Source organism: Trichomycterus rosablanca, chromosome 11 (genome assembly GCF_030014385.1).
Source record: "Trichomycterus rosablanca isolate fTriRos1 chromosome 11, fTriRos1.hap1, whole genome shotgun sequence".
Taxonomy (NCBI): Eukaryota; Metazoa; Chordata; class Actinopteri; order Siluriformes; family Trichomycteridae; genus Trichomycterus; species Trichomycterus rosablanca.
In genome coordinates this window covers 10177558-10203567 of record NC_085998.1, presented here as the reverse complement: position 1 = coordinate 10203567, position 26010 = coordinate 10177558, and the positions used below count along the sequence as shown (strand labels likewise).

The following is a 26010-nucleotide window of genomic DNA, read 5'->3' as shown; positions in this document are numbered from 1 at the left end:
TAAATTAAAAGCTGTAAGAGGAATATGTGACACTGTTTACAGTTAAGCAGACTTTAATTTGCCATGAAAAAGGCGGTCATGCATAAAGAAGTTGCTGGTCCAGGTTGTTCTTAGAATAAAATAGAATAGAATAGAGAGCCTTGCTCAAGGGCCCAACAGTGGCAGCATGGCAGAGCCGGGATTCAAACTCTCAACCTTTCGATTGATAGCCCAAAAGCTCTACCCACTAGGCTACCACTGTCCCTAGTTCATGTAATCATCAACAAACCTCAGTCGTGCAGTAGGGTGTTGATTTTGAAGCAAGTGCTTTCTTTAAACCCCCTAAAGCATGCTTGACTGTTTAGAGAGTTCCAGCAGCTTCTATTTTTTTTTCTAACATTAGGTGAACATGTTTGAGTTTTTTTTACCAACCATTGGCAAAGAGGACACTATTCCATATACTTTTTAATAAGTGCAATTAAGTTGGACATAATTAAACAGATAAGTAATAATGTAGTTGTTGTTAATAACAATCAACAATTAGAAGACCATGTCATTACATTAGAGCTTTCTACACCACCAGTAAAAAATGCATGTTACCCTATGTATCAGACTTTAATCAGAGTGAGAGCAGTTGCAAAAAAAGTTATGATATACAACTAATTTTTGTGTGTTTTAGAAATCGTATATTGTCCCACATACATGCATTCACTTACTTATACCCAGCATAATTTAGAATAGCCCGTCCACTTAATAAATGAAAATGGATGTGGAAATCATTTAGAACTCCACACAGTGGTAACCAGAGGATCAAACCCTGGTCCTATCGACCCAGCTTTGGTGGTGCAGCATCCACTTTATCAGCTGTAATACCAAAGCACCCATTTTTTAGATATGCTAGATGATATAGATGTCTCTTACAAGCCCAGAAGTAAAATAGTCTTCATATTTTTTATTTAAAAGAATAACTTTTAAAAGAATAACTTTTAAAAACTAAAGTTTTTAAAGATTTAACTACCAAAAAACTCTGAGATGTTCAACATCTCTCCTCAGAACCAGTTTAAATTCATTTAGTTTGACACCTAAGTGACACCTTTAAAGCTGCAGTAACGTCTGTTTATTAATAATTATGACCTATGACCTATGACGTTTGAGTCTAATACCAAATCTTACCTGACAGCTTCAACTATGAATTTTTATGTAAAACCATATATTAACTACGTACTACAGTTTTAAATATCAACCCTGATCAATCCTGCCCCTACCCCTTTTATGAGAGATGACTATTAATGCATCAGAGGTGAAAGTAGTTTGTGCAGATTTCAAGAAGAACCAGGTCCAGTATGTTTGCAGTCCAGTGTAGCTGAGTTGTATGGTCGTTTGTTAAATGGTCCTGATCTAGTTGGTGGGAAAGTCCTATAAGGCGTGGTTTCAGGTATTTGAGATCTAATAAGATATAATTTATATTTGATGTCAAATATAAAATGACGTATATGTTAGTTTGGACTTTAGGGACACTGATCGAGAGACAATCAATAAAACATCTATAACATCTGTTGTCTAAATGTAGCATTTCAAGCTTATTTTCCTAATTTTCTTATTGTGTAACTTACAGAAGTGGCATCTTGTAATGCCTTGATGGATCCACTATCTTGTAAACCAATCCTTTTCTGGAAGCTGCACTTGGCTGCACTAATCAATAACAAATTAATTGACGTTGATGGCACTAAATGAATTCATCAACATTTTGTATTAACAATTAAACAAACAAAAAACAGCCCCAATTTCCCCACCCGTTAAAGAGCAGCTTTGGGAAAACCTGTCACTTCTAAACATACTCCTCATTATAACCACAAACGACCCCTACATCCTCTGCATGTGCACAGTTGTGTTTACCAATTGTTGCATGTTTGCAATGCAACAATGTCCTCTCGGTTCCTTCGCATTCAACATCGTCCAAGAGGATCCTGAGGCCGACACTCCCCACACCCATTTCACCCGGCTTGGCGATCCTCACTGCTCTTGAGAAGCCCAGTTGTCTGCACACCACTGATGCTGACTTAATGTCAAACAGGTCATCACACACCGTACCCCACTCACCCCTGATAAAAATCTCCACTCGTCCACGATCCAGTAGGTCATCAGGATTGACCAGCCTGACCAGGCCATTCCGAGACCTCCTACGACCTCCTTTACCTCGCCTGTGCCCATTTTTCCTGCCCCTACCTTTCCTACGAGATAAGACTGTTGACACTTCAGGGGTGAAAGTAGTATGTGCAGACCTTAAGAAGGGAGAGGTCCAGTATATTGGTGAGGCTGTGGTGGGAGGTGCAGTCCAGTGTGGCTGGGTGTTGCTGGGGTTGTATGGTTGTTTGTTGGATGTTCCTGATCTAGTTGGTGGGAAAGTCCTATGAGGCATGGTATTAGGAATTTGAGATCTGGGTGTGTTCGCTATATCAGGTGTGTGGCCAGATCTTACTTTCAGAGTTGTTCTAGGAATAGTAGGATAGGTCGGGACTGGTCTGAAGGTCGGCTTTGAATGAGGAACCTGAAGTTTAGGCTTTTGAGTTGATGCATGGGACTTCTGTGTTGGTGCAGGAATTCGTGGCATTGCAGTGGCAGACTTTCTTGAGGTTCCTATCGAAGCTTGGACTGTGGCTAACCTGGGTTTAGTTGTTGGTTTGGTCCTAGGAGCAGCAGTTGTTGTAGGTTTCTTGTCAATTACATACTCTGTGAAAACAAGACAAGTCAATAAAATAGAAAATCATTTATTTATTTATATTTACTAAGTGATTTATGGGTCAGGAGCCTATCCTCGAATAATCAGGTTCTATGCAGAGACGCACTGGACTAAGCACTGGTGGCCTCAGTCTATCACACATTCTTCTACCTATGTACATTAATCAGCTTTCCCACACATTAGCATAAATAGATTAATAGGGTAATAGGCCAATAACTTGTTTAATAGCAACCAAATGACATTAAATGTTGCCAAAACTTTACATCTGTGACACATTTAAATAGGTACTATATTGGAATGTACACACTACTTTTTATTAAGCGGACACTCAAAACGATAACCTTTACACTATCCTTCACACTAACTCAAAAGAAGCTTTATTGGCATGACAAATAAGGACATTCGTATTGCCAAAGCAAGTTACAGAGAAATAATAAAAATAACAGTAAGAAAGAACAAATATATACAAAACAGTTACATGTGCAAAAAATATAAAATAGAATAAAATATTAATAAAAACAGTGCAAAATAATAACAATAGAAATTATAATATATTACAGTAATGAGGTGGTAATAACGATCAGTTTGTGCGTGTGCGTGTGTGTGTGTATGAGACATGATCACCCACTGTCCCTCACCTGGTGGCAGGTGTGTGTATAGAGTGCTGCTAGTGTGCAGCTCTCTCTGTGCTCCCCCAGTACACTATCGTACTACTTGTGTATCAAGAGTACGCATAAAGTGCTCATGTGTAGAAACCTCAAGGGGTCTATCTATGTCCTCGGCTGCTCCAGTTAGGGGTCGCTGGCAGATCGTGATCCGCATTATTGATTTGGCACAGTTTTTACGCCGGATGCCCTTCCTGAGACAACCCTCCCTGACACAACCCTCCCTATTTATCCGGGCTTGGGACCGGCACTACAATGCACTGCTTTATGCATCCTAGCGGCTAGGTACCTATAGGACAATTCAGTGTCTCCAATTAGCCTGGCTGCATGTTTTTGAACTGTGGGAGGAAACCCGAGCACCCAAAGGAAACCCATGCAAACACGGGGAGAACATGCAAACTCTGTACAGAAAGGACACAGACTGCCCCACCTGGGGATTGAACCAAGGACCTTCTTGCTGTGAGGCGACAGTGCTACCCACTTCTTTTTAACTCTGGGTGACCATAACAATATCAGGGCTGGATAAATGCTGTTTACTGTGGCAGTTATTATTGGGCTGGTGGTAATTTAAGCCTTAGATGGGAAAAAAAGATTTAACCAATGTTTTTGGGGTGTGTTCGTAGAGCTTACATTTACATTTATGGCATTTAGCAGACATTCTGATTCATAGATAGCCTAAGAACACAAACCTGCTGAAACCCTACATAGGTAGAAGAACAGACGCTTACCCTCCTTAGGGTGGAAGTGAATCAGTTTGCCTTTTATCTGAACCGGTGTGGGCTTAACGCTGCATTTGCCTGGAGGTGCTCTCCTGAAAAAGTAGAAGCTTTAAAATCATTGGCAACACATTTAGTAACATAATTGTTAAGATAAAAAATAAAATGCAAGTAATTTTAGTTAGTTTGCTAATTCTAGTAGGTTGAAAAACCAATAAGTGATGGAAACAAAAAGATTCTCCCATTAAAACATCAATATATCTGAGGTCCTGTTCTCATCACACTAGATACATTTGAAAATACTGATTAATGATTTTTTTTCCAAAAGTTTTCAATCCACTTTGAAGTTCCAACTGGACAAAATGACAATCTTGGCAATGCACAAAGTGTCTGATAAATATTTCTGTCATTTTTGCCTTTTTGATTTAATACTGCAGTCCATTCAAGTGGCCCAAATTTAAAATGGTTTCTTGTTCTTTACATCTGTGCACCATATAGGACACATCATCTGGCTACGTCACCAAAAAAGTCACGTAGAGTGCTCTCTGCTTGCTAATACTGTAAGCTATTGAGCTAACTAGTAACTCAAAACTGCTGTTTTAGTGTAAATGAAAAAGCAAAGCAAATATAAAAAGCAAATATACACTGATCAGCCATAACATTAAAACCACCTCCTTGTTTCTACACTCACTGTCCATTTTATCAGCTCCACTTACCATATAGAAGCACTTTGTAGTTCTACAATTACTGACTGTAGTCCATCTGTTTCTCTGCATAATGTTTTAACTTGCTTTTCCCTGTTCTTTAATAGTCAGGACCCCCACAGGACCACCACAGAGCAAGTATTATTTAGGTGGTGGATGATTCTCAGCACTGCACTGACACGGTGGTGGTGTGTTAGTGTGTGTTGTGCTGGTATGAGTGGATCAGACACAGCAGCGCTGCTGGAGGTTTTAAATACTGTGTCCACTCACTGTCCACTCTATTAGACACTCCTACCTAGTTGGTCCACCTTGTAGATGTAAAGTCAGAGACAATTGCTCATCTATTGCTGCTGTTTGAGTTGGTCATCTTCTAGACCTTCATCAGTGGTCACAGTCGCTGCCCACAGGGCGCTGTTGACTGGATATATTTTTGGTTGGTGGACTATTCTCAGTCCAGCAGTGACAGTGCGGTGTTTAAAAACTTCATCAGCATTAGTGGTCCTGGGAGAGTCCTGACCATTGAAGAACAGCATGAAAAGGGGCTAACAAAGCATGCAGAGAAACAGATGAACTACAGTCAGTAATTGTAGAACTAAAATGGACAGTGAGTGTAGACACAAGGAGGTGATTTTAATGTTATGGTTGATCGGTGTATGTTGGACACTGATCAAGAAATAAATATAACATCTATGCTGTTGTCTGAATGTAGCATTCCAAGCTTATGTTCCTAAATTATTTGATTACTTTTATTGTCTGAGTTACAGAAGTAGAACTTTGTAAGTACCTGGATGGATCCACTATCTTGTAGACCAATCCACCTCTGGAAGCTGCACTTGGGGTTCCTGTGGCTAGGAAGTAGAGTTCACCTGAACCAGAGAAGAAAAGATGTGAATAAAAGTGTACAGTTCAAGTCAAAAGTTTACTTATAGGCTTAACTAAATTGTTACTGATTGTGTAGTCATGGAAAAGCAGGAGCAAGAGCTTCTTATTGCATGTTAGCTTCTTAGCGACAATGTCCCTGTGTTCAACTAGTTTCTAGTGTTCAAGTATTTAATGGCACTCCTGTTCTTTGGTGGTTCATGGATTATATCTGACCATTCAGACAAATTTCCTGGCATAAGGTGACAGGTTTAGTTTTTAACCTTGGCAGTGAGACCACTGTTTCATGTTCTTTTTTTAATGGGTGCAGTCAAGCTAGCCCTTTTAATATAGATCAGAGTAGTCACCAGCAGTATTAAATCATAATCACAAACAAGGATTTGGAGGTCATGCCAAAAAGTTTAATGACAATAAAGACCATAATTACATAAATTCCCAGTATTGCCCTCACTCAACAGAGCATGGTCTTTAACAACTGAAATTGTACTGTTTGCTATTACTGGCAAGTTAAAATCTCAAATGTAAGACTATCAATCATGTTAAAGTTATTAATATATCAAAATAGAAACCAAGTTAAATTATCTTAATGTTTAGGGGTCCAAAGTGTCCTAATACACAGCTGAACTAACAGGAAAAATCCACACCATTGTGGTTGATGTACACACACAGCTACTCCTCACGGTTACCTGCCTCGTCTTCACCAAACGATATGATGTATTTGTAGTAGCTGTTAATTAGTTTGGGAAACCGACATGTCCTCTCCTTGCCCATGCATATCTCGGTGTATTCCCACCTTTCACTGTCTGGGTTTTCTTTTAGAGACATGAGTCGCCTAGGGTCCAAACACAGTCAGGATATAAAGCTCATAAAATAATAATTAATTTAATTAATTTAACAAAGTGATTATTTGTTAATTTTTATAAAAACTAAAATAGAAGTACAGTAGACCCTTGATTTAGGAGGTGAAATTCGCACGGGAACGAAATACGTGACGTCACGAACAAGTTGACTCAGACTGTCTCTCTCTCTCTCTCTCTCTCTAAATATATATATACAGTAAGCAAACATTCGGACAGCGGGCGGTGTTTTTCCGGTGTTTTCTTTATATTTTGTAAAATTCAATATCAAAATGGCCCCAAAGAAGGTGCAGAGAAAACGTAGTGGTGAGAAAATGAAAAAATCTATTACTATTGAAAAAAAAGAAGGAAATGTATTATGGTGTATGGTACAGCACACGTACTATACTGAAATGTGATGTGTGTTTAAGTACAGTACAGTACTACTGAGTATTGTTGTTTATTATTGTTTATTACAGTAATGTCTATTCTATCATTTAAGATTAAAGGGAAAATATACTTGTATTTATAACAAAAAAGACCATTTAAGACATTAGAAAGGTTAGGTAACGGGGGGTTTGATTACATGATTTCTTATGGGAAAAATAGGTTTAACTTACGAACGTTTTGACTTAAGAACAGCCCTTCGGAACCAAGTCAAGGGTCTACTGTACTTTGAAAGAACACAGCCACTTTACCCGCTCATGAAATCTCCAAATATGTAGAGACCATTCAGATTCGGCATCTCACAGCCCCTGTAGACATAGCCCCCAGTCACAGACTTCCCCAGTTTATGTGGATAAGCAAAAATTGGCAGAATATCATCTTAAACAAAGAACAAAGATGACAGACATCTCAGATTTTAGGTCAGATTCAGATATCTTTAGTGGGTAGGAGAGCCATTGTTTGGTTTTGTTAGTTTTTATTAGGTTTAATAATTCTTTTATCTGTTTGTACATCTGTCTCTCTCTCTCTCTCTCTCTCTCTCTCTCTCACACACACACACACACACACACACACACAAACACAAAGTTTACATTAGTTGCTAGAAAAGCTGGCTTACCCAAAGAGGAGTTTAAACACAGTTTTCTGTCATAACAGGAGAAGCCTTCCTTTGCTCTCCATCCATAGTTTCCACCTTTTTCAATAATATCCACTTCCTCATACTTGTTCTGGCCCACATCACCACAGAACATGCGCCCCTGTCCCAATCCTGTAGTCGGGTTTCCTCTGTCTATGGAGCAGCGCCACATGTTTCTGACACCATAGGCATAGATCTCTGGCTTTACACCCTTCTCTCCTATAAAAGGATTATCAAAGGGGATGCTGTAGGCGGCACTGTAATCATTGTTGTCCACATCAATGCGAAGAACTTTGCCTAACAGAGTGGACCTGCAAAAAATGTTAATGTTTTATTCATTTATTCTTAAATAACCCTTAGTTTATTCGATGACTGTTTCTGACAGGCAGCTTTTATTTTTCTAATGTTTAACCCCTTCTGTTTAAAATTAAATGATATTCTTTCTAAAGGTACACACTTCAAAAATAAGTAAAAAACAATGTATTTCTTTTAGTATATGCTTCCTGGTCAGTGTTCTGGTGGGTCCTTATATTAATGATCCTATATTCAGTTTTACTGTATTTAAAATATCCACTGTTGTCTAAAAAATACAATTTCTCAATCAGCTTTATTTGGTCATCAACTGCATCACTTTTCCAGCCTTTCTGATGGATATCCACTTTTGCTCAGCAATTCTTGGCTTTTTTTTTTACTTTACAGTATTTTATAATATGTAATTCACTTTAGTCAGGTCTGTCCAAGCTTTCAACTGTAAGCATTGGTCAATAATAATGAGATTTTATGCTGTTACTTATCTTGAAGACTAAAAAACAACATAGCAGGTCAGGGTAAAATAATCAAATAAAAACAAGAGACCTAGACACAACAGAAGCAAAGTCAAAAACAATTCTGTTTTTCAGGACTGAACAGTGAAATGTTGTTGACAGACCAAGTCCCTGAGAAAACTCAAATCTTCTTAAGCTTTATATAACTTTATATAAGTTAAAAATGATGGTAAAATCCATTACATTTCAGTACAGGGATTACCGAGCATATTGTGCTGTTCATTTATCAAAAATATATATTTTTTAAACTGTGTATTTTGTTTAAATACTTGTGATTCTGATTTAGTTAACCAAGAAGTAAGTCTATCAGTCAAAACATATATTAAAATGAGCAACAACAACAATACAGGGCTGACGTAGCTAACATGTATGCCCATTTGATTACAAACTCATCTCAAAAGATACAGTTTTGCTTGGTGATATAATTTGTATCTAATAAAAAAATAGTCCTCATAGATACAGTTTATGCTAGCCCACCATTGGCTACCTGGGTGTCCACAGACATGACTGGCTAAGTCAGAAAGTGTGGGGTGGCGAGGGGGTGGTGTTAGCACCAATTCCAGGTTTTTCTGCCTTGTTCCCCCAGAGGTTTCGAGTGGAACGAGAACCACCGCAACTCTAACCAGTGTACTAAAAGTATTTTAAATAGCCAAAAAACAAAAATGCAAGACACTTATTGTATAATTATACCATATATGTTATCTTGTTTAATAGCTCTTGGAATGAAAAAACTACATAGGAATGAAAACAATGGTGTTTTCTTCTAGAATCTAATGTGTAGGATACCTTTAAACTGCAATGGAAAGGTATGTACATGTAGGAATTCCAAATATTCCTATTGACATGGACTGTAGGCTGTTTGGGGTAATTACCTATCCACTAATTGAATTTTCTTTCATTGGTATATTTTATGTCTTGATGCATGCTCAATTATCCAGGTAAACAATCCCACAAAGTTAAATCACTTTATCTGGACACCAAACTCTACAGGATTGGTGTATTCTATGCTTTTAGAGTCTTGTGCTGCAGTGCTGGAAGCAGTCGCTGTGCGCCACAATGAGACATTTAACATGTAGTCTCCATATTACACCTTTGGTTTTTATCCAAAGTGCCGGCCATTCAAGTTTCCATCTTGGCACCCAGGTTCTAAAGCCATGGTCTACTACGTGTGGTTAAAGTAGGGCTCGTTATAAAGGTGAACTGTGTTTTACAGTGGCACTTGGCCACCCCCTGTAGATTCACCGGGCATTGCTAGGGAATGTGGAGTGCCAGAGCCAAGTCCAATATTTTGACGATAAGACACTGTCCGTATAAATGTACGCTGTTGTCTAAAGGGGATAAGTTTGCCATGGAAGCAAACTGGCTGAGGTAGCACACTGCCAGGATATGACTTCCCTTGATATGACTTCATCTTTGAATATTTCTATTTATATATTTGATATATTTATGATTTAAATGGTTCATGTAGTAAATACAAAAGGATCAACCTGTTAATAATATTATTATATTAATGCTATTGAAATAAATGGAAATATTAAAGTCCAAGTCATAGTTTACAGTACGATCATTTAAAGACATTAAGTATAGCCCTTATTGTTTGAAACAAGTACTAAAATGAACACCATTCTCCCGTTGATAAGAGGTATACACAAAACACTGGTATACAAAACACTGGAAACAGGAAACTTTCATATTTAGGGGTCACCAAAGCAGACTATGCACAGTTTTTTATGCCGTATGCCCTTCCTGACACAACCCTCTTATTTTTATTCGGGCTTGGACATATGCACCCCCAATGGCTCCCCTATTTTGGCTTTCCTTGAACATTAGCCAGTCATGTTGGTATGTTCAAACATACCATCACAAGCACTGTAGAGAACAGGAACAGTTAGCCCAACGGCTAGCCCGTTTCTGGTGTTTTGTCTGCCACTTGTGTTTAATTTATATGAAATTGATCTACACTAAGTTCTAATTTAAATAAACTATGATGATTCGATATTATATTGCCAAAAACTATACACAAATCCGTAATGTAATTTGTAAAAGTTCACATACTTATTTTGGGAGTTTCCGAATCGGCCAAAGGGGTCTCCTGCTCTGCCTCCATCTCCTATGAAGATATAAAGGTAGCCATCCAAACCAAACAGCAGCTGGCCTCCGTTGTGATTTGCTGCTGGTTCCACAACCTCCAGCAGCGTCCTGTTACCAAAGGAAATCATTAGAATAGACCATATACTCCTTGTGAATTCATATACAATGTTTGTACACCTACAAAGCACGTGCAGCTGTATTATCTGCCAATAACCTGATCTGATATAAAGTACTTCTTTAAAATAGTTTGCTGCAGGGGTCGTGTATTAAGGGTTGTCATCAAATAAGTCACTGACAGTAAGTACAACTATGTAACATTACTGAACAAGCTCTCTCTCTCTCTCTCTCTCTCTCTCTCTCTCTCTTGCTCTCTCTCTTGCTCTCTCTCAGTTTACTGTGTTGTATTTGTGTATTGTATTGTACTACGTGTTGGTTAAATTGCTGACAAGGGTTGCAATGACAATGAATACCTTTTATCTTAAACACAAAGGGAAATTTAGAGCAGACAGTCTACCTACTTGCATGTTTTTGGGAAATGGAAAGAAGTTGGAGTACCTGGACTGAACACTGACCTGATGCAGCACCTACTCTATTCTACGCACTACTGGATTATACACTGATCAGCCATAACATTAAAACCACCTCCTTGTTTCTACACTCACTGTCCATTTTATCAGCTCCGCTTACCATATAGAAGCACTTTGTAGTTCTACAATTACTGACTGTAGTCCATCTGTTTCTCTGCATGCTTTGTTAGCCCTTTTTCATGCTGTTCTTCAATGGTCAGAACTCTCCCAAGACCACTACAAAGTAGGTACTATTTGGGTGATGGATCATTCTCAGCACTGCAGTGACACTGACATGGTGGTGGTTTGTTAGTGTGTGTTGTGCTGGTATGCGTGGATCAGACACAGCAGCGCTGCTGGAGTTTTTAAATACCGTGTCCACTCACTGTCCACTAAACACTCCTACCTAGTTGGACCACCTTGTAGATGTAAAGTCAGAGATAATCGCTCATCTATTGCTGCTGTTTGAGTTGGTCATCTTCTAGACCTTCATCAGTGGTCACAGGACGCTGCCCACAGGGCGCTGTTGGCTGGGTATTTTTGGTTGGTGGACAATTCTCAGTCCAGCAGTAACAGTGGGGTGTTTAAAAACTCCATCAGCGCTGCTGTGTCTGATCCAGTCATACCAGCACAACACACACTAACACACCACCACCATGTCAGTGTCACTGCAATGCTGAGAATGATCCACCACCCAAATAATACCTGCTCTGTAGTGGTCCTGTGGGGGTCCTGACCATTGAAGAACAGCATGAAAGGGGGCTAACAAAGCATGCAGAGAAACAGACAGACTACAGTCAGTAATTGTAGAACAACAAAGTGCTTCTATATGGTAAGTGGAGCTGATAAAATGGACAATGAGTGTAGAAACAAGGTGGTGGTTTTAATGTTATGGCTGATCGGTGTATATAATGCAATTTTATTGCTTTGCCATGCCGGTTACCTCTCAGACGAGTGATCCAGCATGTTCATGTCCGTGTTCGACAAAAGAAACTCGCTGATTCTTATTCTCTCCTGCTTGTTGACAGACACAGAGTAATACACATATGCCTTTTTAACCATGCTGAACCTGGGGTGCAGGGCAATACAAAGAAATCCACGCTCATCCCCAGCCCACGGTGACGTCAACACGGCCTTGGTGAGGTTCAGGAAGGGCCTGTCAATCCTTGAGCCGTTCGGCAGATACGTCCAGACGTATCCCAGCTGCTCGGCTACAAAGAACCGGTGTGTGCCATCATTCGCGTGCACCATTGCAACTGGATTGCGCAGACCATTTGCGACTTCCTGTAGGCAAAGCTGAATGCATCCCTTGGGGTCGGACTGGACGTTTCCCAGGTTGGCGTTTAGCTCTGCGCTGCTGAGAACATTGGGATAGCAGTATTCTGGGTCCTTGAGCTCCAAGTAGTCACAGAATTTATTTTGGTCCTCCTCGATGATGACGGTGATGTTATTATCTGTGAGCAGGCTGAGAGTGTAGCGGCAGTGACTCCAGTATTCGTTGCAGTAGCCACGGCACAGGCCAGGAAGCTCACGCATTGGAGTGTTAGCATCCTCAGCATCGTACAGGTGAGCTGCGTATGGAGAGCATTCCTACAGAAAATAACAGGAGGCATTACAGCAGTTTCTCAGATTTATACTATGAATTACTTTATACTAGAAATGCCCCAAAGAACCTGATCATCATGTAACATGTACTGTATTGTATTCTAAAATACCAGTATACTCTACTGTACATTCCATACTAATTTATTAGGTGTTCTAACTTCTGACTACAGTTTTACCCTTTCACTACTGACCACTGACTGATATTATGTGGGTAGTACACCATTTTTGTACAGCAAAAATGACATATACTTACGTACACTTTTGTTAAACAAGCGAAATGATAAAAAACTTATTGACACTACAAATTAATAAACGCAAGCTGTTGTCAGAAAGCTGTTGTTGACAATTACAACTTTAAGAGTTCTGTGGTAAGAAATGATTAGCTTTTTGCTTCATTGTGATTTAATTTGGACCCTTTTCTCTTTCAGTTTCCCAAGATCATGAGAGTCTCTCAAATATATTTTTTAATACATTTTGAGAAGAATTTAAGTCAGGAGATTGTTTAAACCACGAAAGCACCTTCACCTTCTATTTTTACAAACCAGTGTGTAACGTGGCCATCTGTCAGGCCCATGCTGGATGGCAGGGGGAAGAAGGATGAGGCACAGACAGACGGAAAGTGCAGTTCTATTAAAACTGCACTTCAAAGGCACTCTCTGCGCCTAATCACTACACTCTGCATTTCTCACTACACCAGGAGGGGCTTTCTATAAGAACGTACCTTGGGGCTGAGTCCTCTAATTCCCTGACTTGACAGGTTGAAGGCTGAACTTGACAACTTGCCTGGCTTCTCCTGTTGGCCAGCAGTTCTTTCGTTCTGGTTTCTAAGGACTCAGTAGGTGGATGATGTTTGCTTTCTGCTTCTGGTTTTAAAGTCACTTGTGGATTGAGTTGCTTGGGGGGTTTGCTTCCAGTGTTTGTTTCTACTTAAGCTTATCACTTTGTTTTATGGTTTTTTTTTTATACTTGCCCCATTAATCTATAGTTAGTTGGCGTTTATTTATTATTAAATAAATTAATTGTTTTTATAATTGTTTTCACCAATTTTTTCGTATTAATGCTAAATAGCTTTGAAGTTGTGGTTTTGACCGTCACCTCCAGTCACTATCGCTAAGAAGTTTGTTCTCTCCAAGTCTATTTGCTTTTTCTTCAGATACTCTAATTTCCTCCCACCTCCCTATATAGTTATATTTTTCTTTTAATGACATTCAGTCTCTTCCACCTTTTCTGTTAATAAAACGTGCTTCTCTGCACGTTCGTTTTTGAGTCGAGTTCCCAGCATTCAGTTGAAGAGCTGTTGATGGCTATGATAGTTATAAATACAGCAGTTCATGGGCACGTTGGCTAGTCCAGGCTCTTATTACCTTTCAGCCACAACTGCACACCCATCACTCAGCTGACCTCAACAACATTGTCTAACATCTAAACCCAGGAAAATGGTCTTAAATGACTATAATGGCTTTAGACAATAAAACCAAATGAAAAAGACTAAGTTCTTTAAAAATGTGAGTTGACATTATGTTAGAGTTTGATGTATTCCCAGGCTATTGATGTTTTCTTTCTTTAATAACTATTCAATCTAAAAATGGACTCATTTAAGAGTTTATTTTTGGTAAACATAAATGTCTGGTACATGTTAAACCGCACGTGGGGGATAATGCAGTGTCCTGGTTTTAGCATTTTCGAGCAAGAGCCTTTAAAATGGAATAGTAGTACTGGATGCCAAGTGACTTTTTAGATTGATCTGACTGCCAAAGTTACAAGTTTATAACTACTATTTTGTTCAAATGAATTTTACCATTTCATGCTCTATATTGGTAGCTCCTAATCATGCCAACTTCTTCGTACATCACTTTTTTAAGCTCAGACCTCCAGAACAGTTCTATAACTGTGACTAATTTTATTGGAATAAAGCAGTGACAAATGAATTAAAATAATGCATATGACTTAACCACGACTCACACAACTCTATTTTAAAATTAAATTAAATATAAATACATGTATTATTTTATATTCTATTAAATTATAATATTCTAGGTTGGATTTTAGTCTATATGGATTTGAATTTAAGTAGCATTCTGCTTTCACTCAGTTCTTCAATGGTCAGGACCCCCACAGGACCACCACAGAGCAGTTATTATTTAGGTGGTGGATCATTCTCAGCACTGCAGTGACAATGACATGGTGGTGGTGTGTTAGTGTGTGTTGTGCTGGTATGAGTGGATCAGGCACAGCAGCGCTGATGGAGTTTTTAAATACCGTGTCCACTCACTGTCCACTCTATTAGACACTCCTACCTAGTTGGTCCACCTTTTAGATGTAAAGTCAGAGACGATCGCTCTGGTCATCTTCTAGACCTTCATCAGTGGTCACAGGACGCTGCCCACAGGGCGCTGTTGGCTGGGTATTTTTGGTTGGTGAACTATTCTCAGTCCAGCAGTGACAGTGAGGTGTTTAAAACTCCAGCAGCGCTGCTGTGTCTTATTCACTCATACCAGCACAACACACACTAACACACCACCACCATGTCACTGTCACTGCAGTGCTGAGAATGACCCACCACCCAAATAATACCTGCTCTGTAGTGGTCCTGGGAGAGTCCTGACCATTAAAGAACAGGGTGAAAGCAGGCTAAAAAAGTATGTAGAAAAACAGATGGACTACAGTCAGTAATTGTAGAACTACAAAGTGCTTCTACATGGTAAGTGGAGCTGATAAAATGGACAGTGAGTGTAGAAACAAGGAGGTGGTTTTAATGTTATGGCTGGTCAATATATATATATATATATATATATATATATATATATATATATATATATATATATACAGGGGTTGGACAAAATAACTGAAACACCTGTCATTTTAGTGTGGGAGGTTTCATGGCTAAATTGGACCAGTCTGGTGGCCAATCTTCATTAATTGCACATTGCACCAGTAAGAGCAGAGTGTGAAGGTTCAATTAGCAGGGTAAGAGCACAGTTTTGCTCAAAATATTGCAATGCACACAACATTATGGGTGACATACCAGAGTTCAAAAGAGGACAAATTGTTGGTGCACGTCTTGCTGGCGCATCTGTGACCAAGACAGCAAATATTTGTGATGTATCAAGAGCCACGGTATCCAGGGTAATGTCAACATACCACCAAGAAGGACAAACCACATCCAACAGGATTAACTGTGGATGCAAGAGGAAGCTGTCTGAAAGGGATGTTTGGGTGCTAACCCGGATTGTATCCAAAAAACATAAAACCACGGCTGCCCAAATCACGGCAGAAATAAATGTGCACCTCAACTCTCCTGTTTCCACCAGAACTGTCCGTCGGGAGCTCCACAGGGTCAATATACACGGCCGGGCTGCTATAGCCAAACCTTTGGTCACTCGTGCCGATGCCAAACGTCGGTTTCAATGGTGCAAGGAGCGCAAATCTTGGGCTGTGGACAATGTGAAACATGTATTGTTCTCTGATGAGTCCACCTTTACTGTTTTCCCCACATCCGGGAGAGTTACGGTGTGGAGAAGCCCCAAAGAAGCGTACCACCCAGACTGTTGCATGCCCAGAGTGAAGCATGGGGGTGGATCAGTGATGGTTTGGGCTGCCATATCATGGCATTCCCTTGGCCCAATACTTGTGCTAGATGGGCGCGTCCCTGCCAAGGACTACCGAACCATTCTGGAGGACCATGTGCATCCAATGGCGGTGCCGTGTATCAGGATGACAATGCACCAATACACACAGCAAGACTGGTGAAAGATTGGTTTGATGAACATGAAAGTGAAGTTGAACATCTCCCATGGCCTGCACAGTCACCAGATCTAAATATTATTGAGCCACTTTGGGGTGTTTTGGAGAAGCGAGTCAGGAAACGTTTTCCTCCACCAGCATCACGTAGTGACCTGGCCACTATCCTGCAAGAAGAATGGCTTAAAATCCCTCTGACCACTGTGCAGGACTTGTATATGTCATTTCCAAGACGAATTGATGCTGTATTGGCCGCAAAAGGAGGCCCTACACCATACTAATAAATTATTGTGGTCTAAAACCAGGTGTTTCAGTTATTTTGTCCAACCCCTGGTATATATATATATATATATATATATATATATATATGCTTACTTGTTTCAACTGAAATGTTCATGAGCATGTTGATGCTGTATTGTCCCCTGTATTGCTTGGTTTTATTTAAATGAATTAAAAACAGATGGTTGCTGGTCCTAAACACTCATCTGCCACATTTGTTGCATTCCACTGAGTCTCATAAACCCATTAGTTACTTTTCACATGCTTTTACAGTGTACCTCAGCCCTTTCCTTTCAGACTACTGTCATATGAAACCCTGTAAATGATGCAACACACTTATGGGAAAAGGTGAAATAAAACTGGCATCTTTCTTTATAAAACATAAACATATAATCTCATTTCACAGGTACACAAAGTTGGCGCATGTAATTAAGAGATGTGTTGGGCTGTTAAATTGTGCTAGGTCTGCTACCCTCCCAACCTACCTGAGGCTAAACCTTGTGGGCTTGAGGCTGACATGCCACCAAAACCGTTACTGCTGGCCTGCTAGATGTCATCAGAATCCACACGGACTGCACTCACAATTACCATAATGTTAAAAACTCATCACTAGAATATATTCTATTACTGACTGAACTCTGATACAACGTTGAACGTGTTTAAATTCATTTGTTGCATTCCACTGAGTCTCATAAACCCATTAGTTACTTTTTACATGCTTTTACAGTGTACCTCTACCCTTTTCTTTCAGACTACTGTCATATGAAACCCTGTAGATGATGCAACACACTTATTGGAAAAGGTGAAATAAAACTGACATATTTCTTTATAAGACATAGACCTTTTTTAAACCTTTTTTTAAACAATTACCATAATGTTAAAAACTCACCACTAGAATATATTCTATTACTGACTCAACTCTGATACAATGTTGAATGTGTTTGAATTCATATTTTTTATTTATTCAGTATGTATTTGTTTAATCATAGGTTCATTGTTCCAAATATCATCAAGGCCATCCAACAATGGGTACATTTTTGTACAAGTTTGTAATCCTTATCACATTTGGCAAACTTTTCCTTTCCACTGCCACACTAGACTTGCTTAAAAAGGACTGTGAACCTGGATTTCTGTAAAGCTGCTTCGGGACAATGTGTTCTGTTATTATGTTCTCTTGTTTGTATTGTCTCAAATTGGAAATACTCAATTCCATTACACACTCTGGCAACCTGTGACGCATGTACGACACCCACTCTGGCTGAGTAGGGCCACGGGCTAGCAGATGTCTCCATCGACATATGTGAAGCTGCTGGTTGCATCATTTCATTCATTACATTGATAGCAAGTAGTGAATTATAGAGTCTTGGCAAACCATACCACTTCAATCTGTTGATGCATGCTCAATAATCCAGGTACACAAATCCACAAAGTTCAATCAGTTCATCTGGACACAAGTTTGTTGTAGAGATACGTTTCGCCACTCAATCCGAATGACTCGAAGAAGACTGAAGAAGTCATTCGGATTGAGTGACGAAACGACAAACTTGTGTCCAGATGAACTGATTCAACTTTGTGCATACCACTTCAACTGTATTCCTCCACCTTTCATCCATGCATCTCGACCAGTCAGTAGTTAAAGTGGAGGCTTCAACTGTGTTCCTCCACCTTTCATCCATGCATCTCGACCAGTCAGTAGTTAAAGTGGAGGCTTCAACTGTATTCCTCCACCTTTCATCCATGCATCTCGACCAGTCAGTAGTTAAAGTGGAGGCTAGCTAGTAGTAAGTGTCACCAAAATGCTTACTAGGGCAGGTAGGGCAGCGGGTTAAGGTACTGGACTAGTAATCAGAAGATCGCTTGTTTAAACCCCCACCACTGCCAGGTTGCCACTGTTAGGCCCTTAAGCAAGGCCCTTAACCCTCAGGTGCTTAGACTGTATACTGTAAGTCGCTTTGGATAAAAGCGTCTGCTAAATGCTGAAAATGTAAATGTACTTGAATTAATAATAGTATGCATAAACAGTTTTATAGGCACATTTTTATAGCCACTTTAGCTCAGTAAGAAATCCACTAGGTAGTCATTTTTCCAGAAAATTAAGGTAAAGCTTTTAATCTGTATTTCCTGTTAATTCTGTCTGTGTCCCCACATGGTCCCTGCCCTCCTGTAGTATTCATATATTTATATATTTTTTCCTTTCTATTTTTCTATTTACACAGTGTTCCAGGTTGTGTTTTGGCAGCATAAACGAGTGTGTCCCAGGTTAGAAAGGAAGAGGATGTTTTTCCTTTCTCCAGGTATCTACTGATTCAAACAGCTCCCTGTAACTGCATTAACGTCCCAACAAAGATTGTCATTGAGCAAAACTTCCTCTCCAAATGTTCAATGCTTCCCTTCAGCCAGCCACAGTCTGTAGAGTATCGGTGTGGTGCAACCAAACACCATCATTTAAGAGGGCTGAAACCAAACAAGTCTGTGGTTGTGCACAGCTGTTTTTTTTACTGTAGGGGGAAAAAAAAGCTGCATCATCCGACTGGCTGGTTTTCACCCTGTATGATTTGGGTCCAAATAGTCCAAGGCACAGTAGGCACCAACCAGCCATGACTCAGACTTGGTTTGACATAATGATACGTTTCTATGTACTTCTAGATCTTCATGGGTTTATTCCTGCTGCTGTTTAAAACGCATTATCGTGAGATGAGATGAGAGGCAGTGTTTTACAACTGCATGGTTTTAAATAAGATACTTAAGTGTCCTTGAGTAGTCTGCTTTAATCTGTTACCCTGGAAATAAGCACCTTATGAATCACAGAACACATTTAGGAGGCGAAAGTTTCTTCATTAGTGTTTTATTTACAAAGGAATGATGTAGTGGAAAATGTAATTTTTTAACCATCCAGTTGTTTGATGTTTACTTTGTGTCACGGCTTAGGTTTTAAATAATTTTTGCACCTGTTCTTTTTGTTAACATTTTTATTTATTTATTTTGAAATTTTGATAATATTTGTTAGGTAAAAAATACAGTGGTACCTTGAAACTCAACGTCAATTGGTTCTGGGAGTGGCATTGGGTTTAAAGGCATTGAGTTTCATGGTATTTTTTCCCATAAGGATGTATAGGAAACCTGTTAATGCGTCCCACTTGCATATATTTTAGGCTTATGTAAAATAATGGGGTTGTTTTTTACACTTATACACTGAAAATAACACAAATATAATATAAAAAACACTGAAATAAAAAGCTGATTCTTACAATTTCTCAGAACCCCGAGCTGTAACACAAGTTTAGAAGTGAAGCAGTGAGGAAAATCCAGATCAACAAAGATACTTGTGGAGCTTTCAGAGTGAATCTGACGGTTATTCCACACAAATGCAAATTCATCTCATATTTGCACTTTGATGACGTTTCACCGCACCGCTCACGCCAAGTGCTGAACAAAGCAACTGTTCATTGTTAATTTGAAATTAAATAAATATATATTTTTTTAAACAAACTGAACACATTAGGTTTAAGGGAAACGTTGAGTTTAAGGATATTAAAATTTCTCGATAAAGGCCGTTGAGTTTCAAAGATTTTGAGTTTAGGGGACATTGGGTTACATACAGCTGGTTAAATTACATAATAGGTAGTATACAGTGTTCTATAATGTTATTGTAATCTGTAACACAACCTTCTAATACCTTGTTTATGACTGTGCTTAAATACAGTTGGTGACTTCCCTGTGCCTGTATAAACAGGGCTAGTTTAAAGGTTCAGACTGTCACTTTGCACTAAAAGGAAATTGTCCGGAAGATCACATGTAATTTAACAATCTCTGAAACACTAGTAAAATTTTTTGTGTAAAAATTACCACACATCATTTGTTTTATTCAGTTAATTTGAGAAACAAAAGTACATTTTACTTAACATCAGGAAAAGTAACGTTTATTAAAGAAAAAAAGTTTTCAGCAGCCTATAAGCCAGAGGAAAAACATCATGGCGCTCTACACACTTATGTGTAGTTCACACTAAACGATTTTTGCCCTGATTTTCGCTCGCCAACTGGTCGCCGCTAGAACTGTTCAACAGCTCGATCTGAGCGACTCGTTGACTGAAGAAAAATATCTAGCATGTAAAATATCTGGACCTGTTGCCGACTCAAAATCATGTAGTGTGAAAGGCGTTGCAAGCTGTTTGAAAGTGGCAGTGAGTGCTATGTCGAACTACAGCCAATGAGAATGCGGGGTGAGGGGAACCCGGGGAGGAGTGGGACGGGGCATAATATAGTTTATATTAGAATACATCGACAAACACACAGGCTTTACAGTATTTTGTGATCTTATCGTCCACACCAAACCATTATACCCACGCTGCATTGCAAAAAATATTTATTAACCTCCGACTCACTACAGAACAGAAAATTCCTGCTGGTCGTGTAGTCAAATCCACTCAAATGTATTTCTTTTTTCTACTTGCTTTTACGCTGCATATCAGCGCACAAACTTTGATCGCTCGCTTATTGTTGACATGCATTTTTGGACATGGTATCATTAAACCCCTCGTCACTTCTCACGTGTTTTCAAGAGAAAATGTAATTTGGGAGACCAGATAGACTCACCTGTGATTCCTCATGGTGATAGATCGTGTAGTGTGTAATCCCCTCTCGCTGATCAGTCGTGTAGTGTGAAATACGCTACGACTTAAAAGACTCCCGACTGCAAGAGATCCAGTTGTGTAGTGTGAACTTTACAGCCATCTGACGATTTGGAAAGTCGTGTAGTGTGAACTTGGCATTAGAAAGAGCTTAAGATATTCTAAAAACTAATTTTATAAAAGTAAGCAGTTCTAAATTTAGTTCATCAGCAATTAAATCAATCTGTTATACCTGCCTATTCAATTTGTGTTGGAATGTGAAAGGTTAAAATAAAGAAACCCTTTCCCTATCATAATGTCTCCCTATCAGAATTTTGTCAGCTCTGTCGGTGCTGGATATAATGTTGGTGAGCCAGCTTTAAATTTTTAAAGGACCAAGCATTACTAATTTAATGAGAGACCAACCAATCATATCTTGCCTCTAAATGGGTGGTCTTTGTTATCGGTAACTGTATGACAAGTTCCGCCCGCTGTGCTAGCAGTGTGATAGGAGGGCATGTTTGTCATGCATTCTAAACCCCGTCCCATTGTTTCCATATTCCTCTCTCTCCAAGTGCACACGGAGCTTGTGTGCTATTTTCGTCAGGTGGTAACACTCTTTGCACTGTTTGCTTGTTGCGTTTTTGAGGCTAAACTATCGTCTTAATTTTTTATTCTGAATTTTTGCAGTACTTTAGGAGAGTACACAGTAAACAAGACTAAAGTGAGGAGGCTGACGTCTTCGGGTCTCTGTTATAAGCCTGCTATAAGCCCCTAGCAAGGTCATGGTTAATACTGGACTTGTATTGCTGCTTCTTGGATTATATCTAACCTTCCACAAGAATCCTGTAAGCACAAGTGACAGAACTTGGTAAGAAGACCACTGTTCTATCTATTAATCCATTATAATTAATTCTGAATGTTGTATTGCTATAGGCTTAAAGGAGACCACATTCTTGTTGCAATATGGGATTATTTTGCATTTAATGACAACTGAAAACACTTTTCGTTCCATGTGCATCAATGCAACTTCATGTTTTCATTTATTCACGAATTCTTTTGTTAGTTTTCAGTAATTACTTACACCCGCTAATGCTCTGGGTGGGTCTGAAGACCAACATGAAAGGCTTTTCAAAAGACAGGACACCAGTACAGGCATTCAACTTTTTGGAGGTGAATAATAGTATGCTAGCACATATTTTTGTGTCCGTTACTGAAACATCTGTCTGTATTTGCTATAGATTTTATTTTATAATTGTCTTTTTAAATGACAAAAAAGAGACTAAAATGTACTGTAAAGTAGTATATGCATGATAAAATACACTGATCTGCCATAACATTAAAACCACCTCTGCGTTTCTACACTCACTGTCCATTTTATCAGCTACACTTGCCACTTTGTAGTTCTACAATTACTGACTGTAGTCCATCTATTTATCTACATACTTTTTTTAGCCTTCTTTCACCCTGTTCTTCAATGGTCAGGACCCCCACAGGACCACTACAGAGTAGGTGGATCATTCTCAGCACTGCAGTGACACTGGTGGTGGTGTGTTAGTGTGTGTTGTGCTGTGCTGGTATAAGTGGAGCAGACACAGCAGCGCTGCTGGAGTTTTTAAATACCGTGTCCACTCACTGTCCACTCTACCACCTTGCTGGTCCACCTTGTAGATGTAAAGTCAGTTGGCTGTTGGCTGATTATTTTTGGTTGGTGGACTATTCTCAGTCCAGCAGTGACAGTGAGGTGTTTAAAAACTCCATCAGTGCTGCTGTGTCTTATCCACTCATACCAGCACAACACACACTAACACACCACCACCATGTCAGTGTCACTGCAGTGCTGAGAATGATCCACCACCTAAATAATACCTGCTCTGTAGTGTTCCTGACCATTGAAGAACAGGGTGAAAGCAGGCTAACAAAGCATACAGAGAAACAGATGGACTACAGTCAGTAATTGTAGAACTACAAAGTGCTTCTATATGGTAAGTGGAGCTGATAAAATGGACAGTGAGTTTAGGAACAAGGAGGTGGTTTTAATGTTATGGCTGATCGATGTAAATCGACTTTTAACCCAAATGTACAAACCCTTCCATGCACTTTTACAAAATCCTTTTTTTAAAGTTTGATTACTCAGCTAATGAATACTGTAGGCAACTGAGTCTGCGTATTAGTGCTATAAAAGCAGCCCTTGGGGAGTAAAAGAAGAAGTGATTACGTCAAAGGTCATAGATTGATGATATAAAATGCTAGATGCTAGAATTGTCTGATGTGTTTGTGTTTCTGTACTACCGTCATTCTTCATCTCTTGAAGGTAAAACTTTCTCTTTACCTTTAATAAAACAGCATTTCTCTGTCCGAACAGATAAGAAGCGAAGATAAGAAGTGAAGTTACTAGGTAAACTGACCATTTAAAGGTGTGAAATATTGCAAGATATTCTGTTCCAGCTACTCTCAAGATGGCAACTATCACACCCATACTTAAGAAACCTGGCCCCGTAAATTATTGCATACATTTCAAGATTTTATTATTCACATTCACAGCTCTACATGGTCTAGCACCCTCTTACATCTCTGATTTACTCCAAGTCTACAATCCCACTTGCACTCTTAGGTCTTCCTCAGCCTTCCAGCTTTCTGTTCCTTCTGTCCACCTGTCGACTATGGGCACGAGGGCTTTTAGCCACTCTGCCCCTTCTCTCTGGATTACCCTCCCAATCCATATCCGTACTATTGATTGTTTCTCTACTTTTAAATTCCTTAAACTTAAAACTCACCTCTTCAAGCTAGCCTACTACTAATCTTTTAAACTTGATTGGTACTACTACCCCAATATTTATCTAGCAGTGATAACATTTGACTGATAAGAGATTTATTGATTTTATGGGTGAGTTTGTACCGATTTTATTGTCTTTATTGAATTTATTCTATTAATTTCTATTTGATTTTAATGGTTTATTGATGCCTGTTACTTTCTTGCTTTTGTAAGGTGTCCTTGAGTGTTTTGAAAGGCGCCATAAATAAAATGGATTATTATTTTTATTAAGATGGCAGCACAAATACACCTTCATTGCACATATTGAAGTAAACTCCTCAGTCTGATCTTAACCCTAGAGAGGCCTAGTCAAATATTTGAAACTGTACATTGTGGCCAAATCCAACTCTCCAATGAGACCAAAGCACTTAAACTTTCAGATGTGCTGCAGATGTTACAAAATATGTCTGTACAATGTCATTCTACAGAACAGATGCATTTGAGGAATAAAATAAAAAGCAGGCAGTACAGTGGCGTGAATGATAGGGTTGTAATTTAGAACTGAACACAAAACAGCAGGTACCAGGTACAAACAATATTTAAGTACAGTGGTACCTTGTAACTCAACGTCCCCTAAACTCAAAATCTTTGAAACTCAACTCAAAATTTATTTATTTAATTTTAATTTATTTAATTTCAAATTAACAATGAACTGTTGCTTTGTTCAGCGCTTGGCTTGAGCGGTGTGATAATACATCATTAAAGTGTGCATCTGAGATGAACCTGCATTTGTGTGTAATAATTGTGTGGTCTGATTTACTCTGAAAGCTCCACATGTATCTGTGTTTAGCTGGATTTTCCTCACTGTTTCACTTTTAAACTCGTGTTATAGCTCGGGGGTCTGAGGAATTGTAAGAATCAGCTTTTTATTTCAGTGTTTTTATATTATATTTGTGTTATTTTCAGTGTATAAGTGTCAAAAACAACCCCATTACTTTACATAAGCCTAAAATATATGCAAGTTCACGGGACCATGGGACGCATTAACAGGTTTCCCAAACATCCTCATGGGAAAAATCACCTTTAAACTCAACATCTTTTAAACTCAACGGCAGTCCCAGACATTGAGTTTCAAGGTACCACTGTATTGCCTAAATGTGATAAGTCTTTATTATTATAAACAAGGAATACATATCTGCAAGGATACAAATATATCTACCAGGACCTGTCTATGTTAGTATGTCACGCATCAAAACAACAGCGTGTCAAGGTAAACATTTGACCTTTTTTTTACCATTTTGGAATCGAAACAGGGAATCAATAATAACTGGAATTAACAACCCAAGCAGCTGGTTGATAATAAACATGGGTTCTAGAGGCCTGGGTTCCATTCACTGTTTGCGATAAGTTTTGTATGTCCTTTCAGTTTCTTTGTGGTGGTCCACTGACATCAGTGACCCCCTGGCCAGGTTGTGTTGTTTTTTGTGCTCTGTTGTTTTAGGTGGCAACAGACCCACCACAAAAATGACCAGAATAAAGCATTAAGCATCAATGAATAAATGAAGGTAAAGAGCGACCCTTCAGGCTCGATACAAGACATCCCTTCAAACTGCCAAACCCATAATGGGCATCCTTTTAATAAAACACTTGGTCCAAGACTTACCTGGCACAGAATGTTGCGGATGTACTTCCCGCAGGCCATAAATCCAGAGTGATCAAAGTATTCCATGACTTGGTAAAACTGTCTGGAAATCTGGTCATCCCGTTCCCGGTCACAGCATCCAAACTTGGCATACTCTTTGCAGAAGAGCAGCGACTCCTGAGGCTGGAAAGGAGGCCTGTAGTCCAGGCACTGTGGGTGGGCATCCCCCTGAAAGAGGTTCAGGACAACAACAATCAGGGAATGGAGAAGCCAGACTCTCCAGGATCTCACAAAACTCAT

General features: G+C 39.2%; 1 protein-coding gene across 2 annotated transcripts; it reads right to left on the bottom strand.

Annotated features, from left to right (window-relative positions):
* Positions 1-1749: 1749 nt before the first annotated feature.
* On the bottom strand, positions 1750-26010 carry si:ch211-136a13.1 (HHIP-like protein 1). Of its 2 annotated transcripts, XM_063004542.1 has the most exons (10): positions 25732-26010; positions 12025-12671; positions 10480-10623; positions 7583-7911; positions 7218-7344; positions 6370-6515; positions 5589-5670; positions 4113-4195; positions 2555-2709; positions 1750-2323 (listed from the first exon to the last, which is right to left on the bottom strand). In XM_063004542.1, the coding sequence occupies exons 1-10, from the start codon at positions 26008-26010 to the stop codon at positions 1808-1810; spliced, it is 2508 nt and encodes an 835-aa protein (XP_062860612.1). In that variant the 3' UTR covers positions 1750-1807. The 2 variants fall into 2 exon arrangements, with proteins under 2 accessions (XP_062860612.1, XP_062860611.1); XM_063004541.1 differs by having other exon boundaries at positions 1750-2709.

What these genes read in the sequence shown, in the direction of transcription:
- si:ch211-136a13.1 (XM_063004541.1), bottom strand. Translation starts at nt 26,010, where the DNA reads ATGAGTTTTGTGAGATCCTGGAGAGTCTGGCTTCTCCATTCCCTGATT. An exon ending in TCCGCAACATTCTGTGCCAG is followed by an intron (nt 12,672 to 25,731) that starts GTAAGTCTTGGA and finishes TATTTTCTGTAG; the next exon opens with GAATGCTCTCCATACGCAGC. An exon ending in TCACTTCCACCCTAAGGAGG is followed by an intron (nt 2,710 to 4,112) that starts GTAAGCGTCTGT and finishes TTGTTTTCACAG; the next exon opens with AGTATGTAATTGACAAGAAA.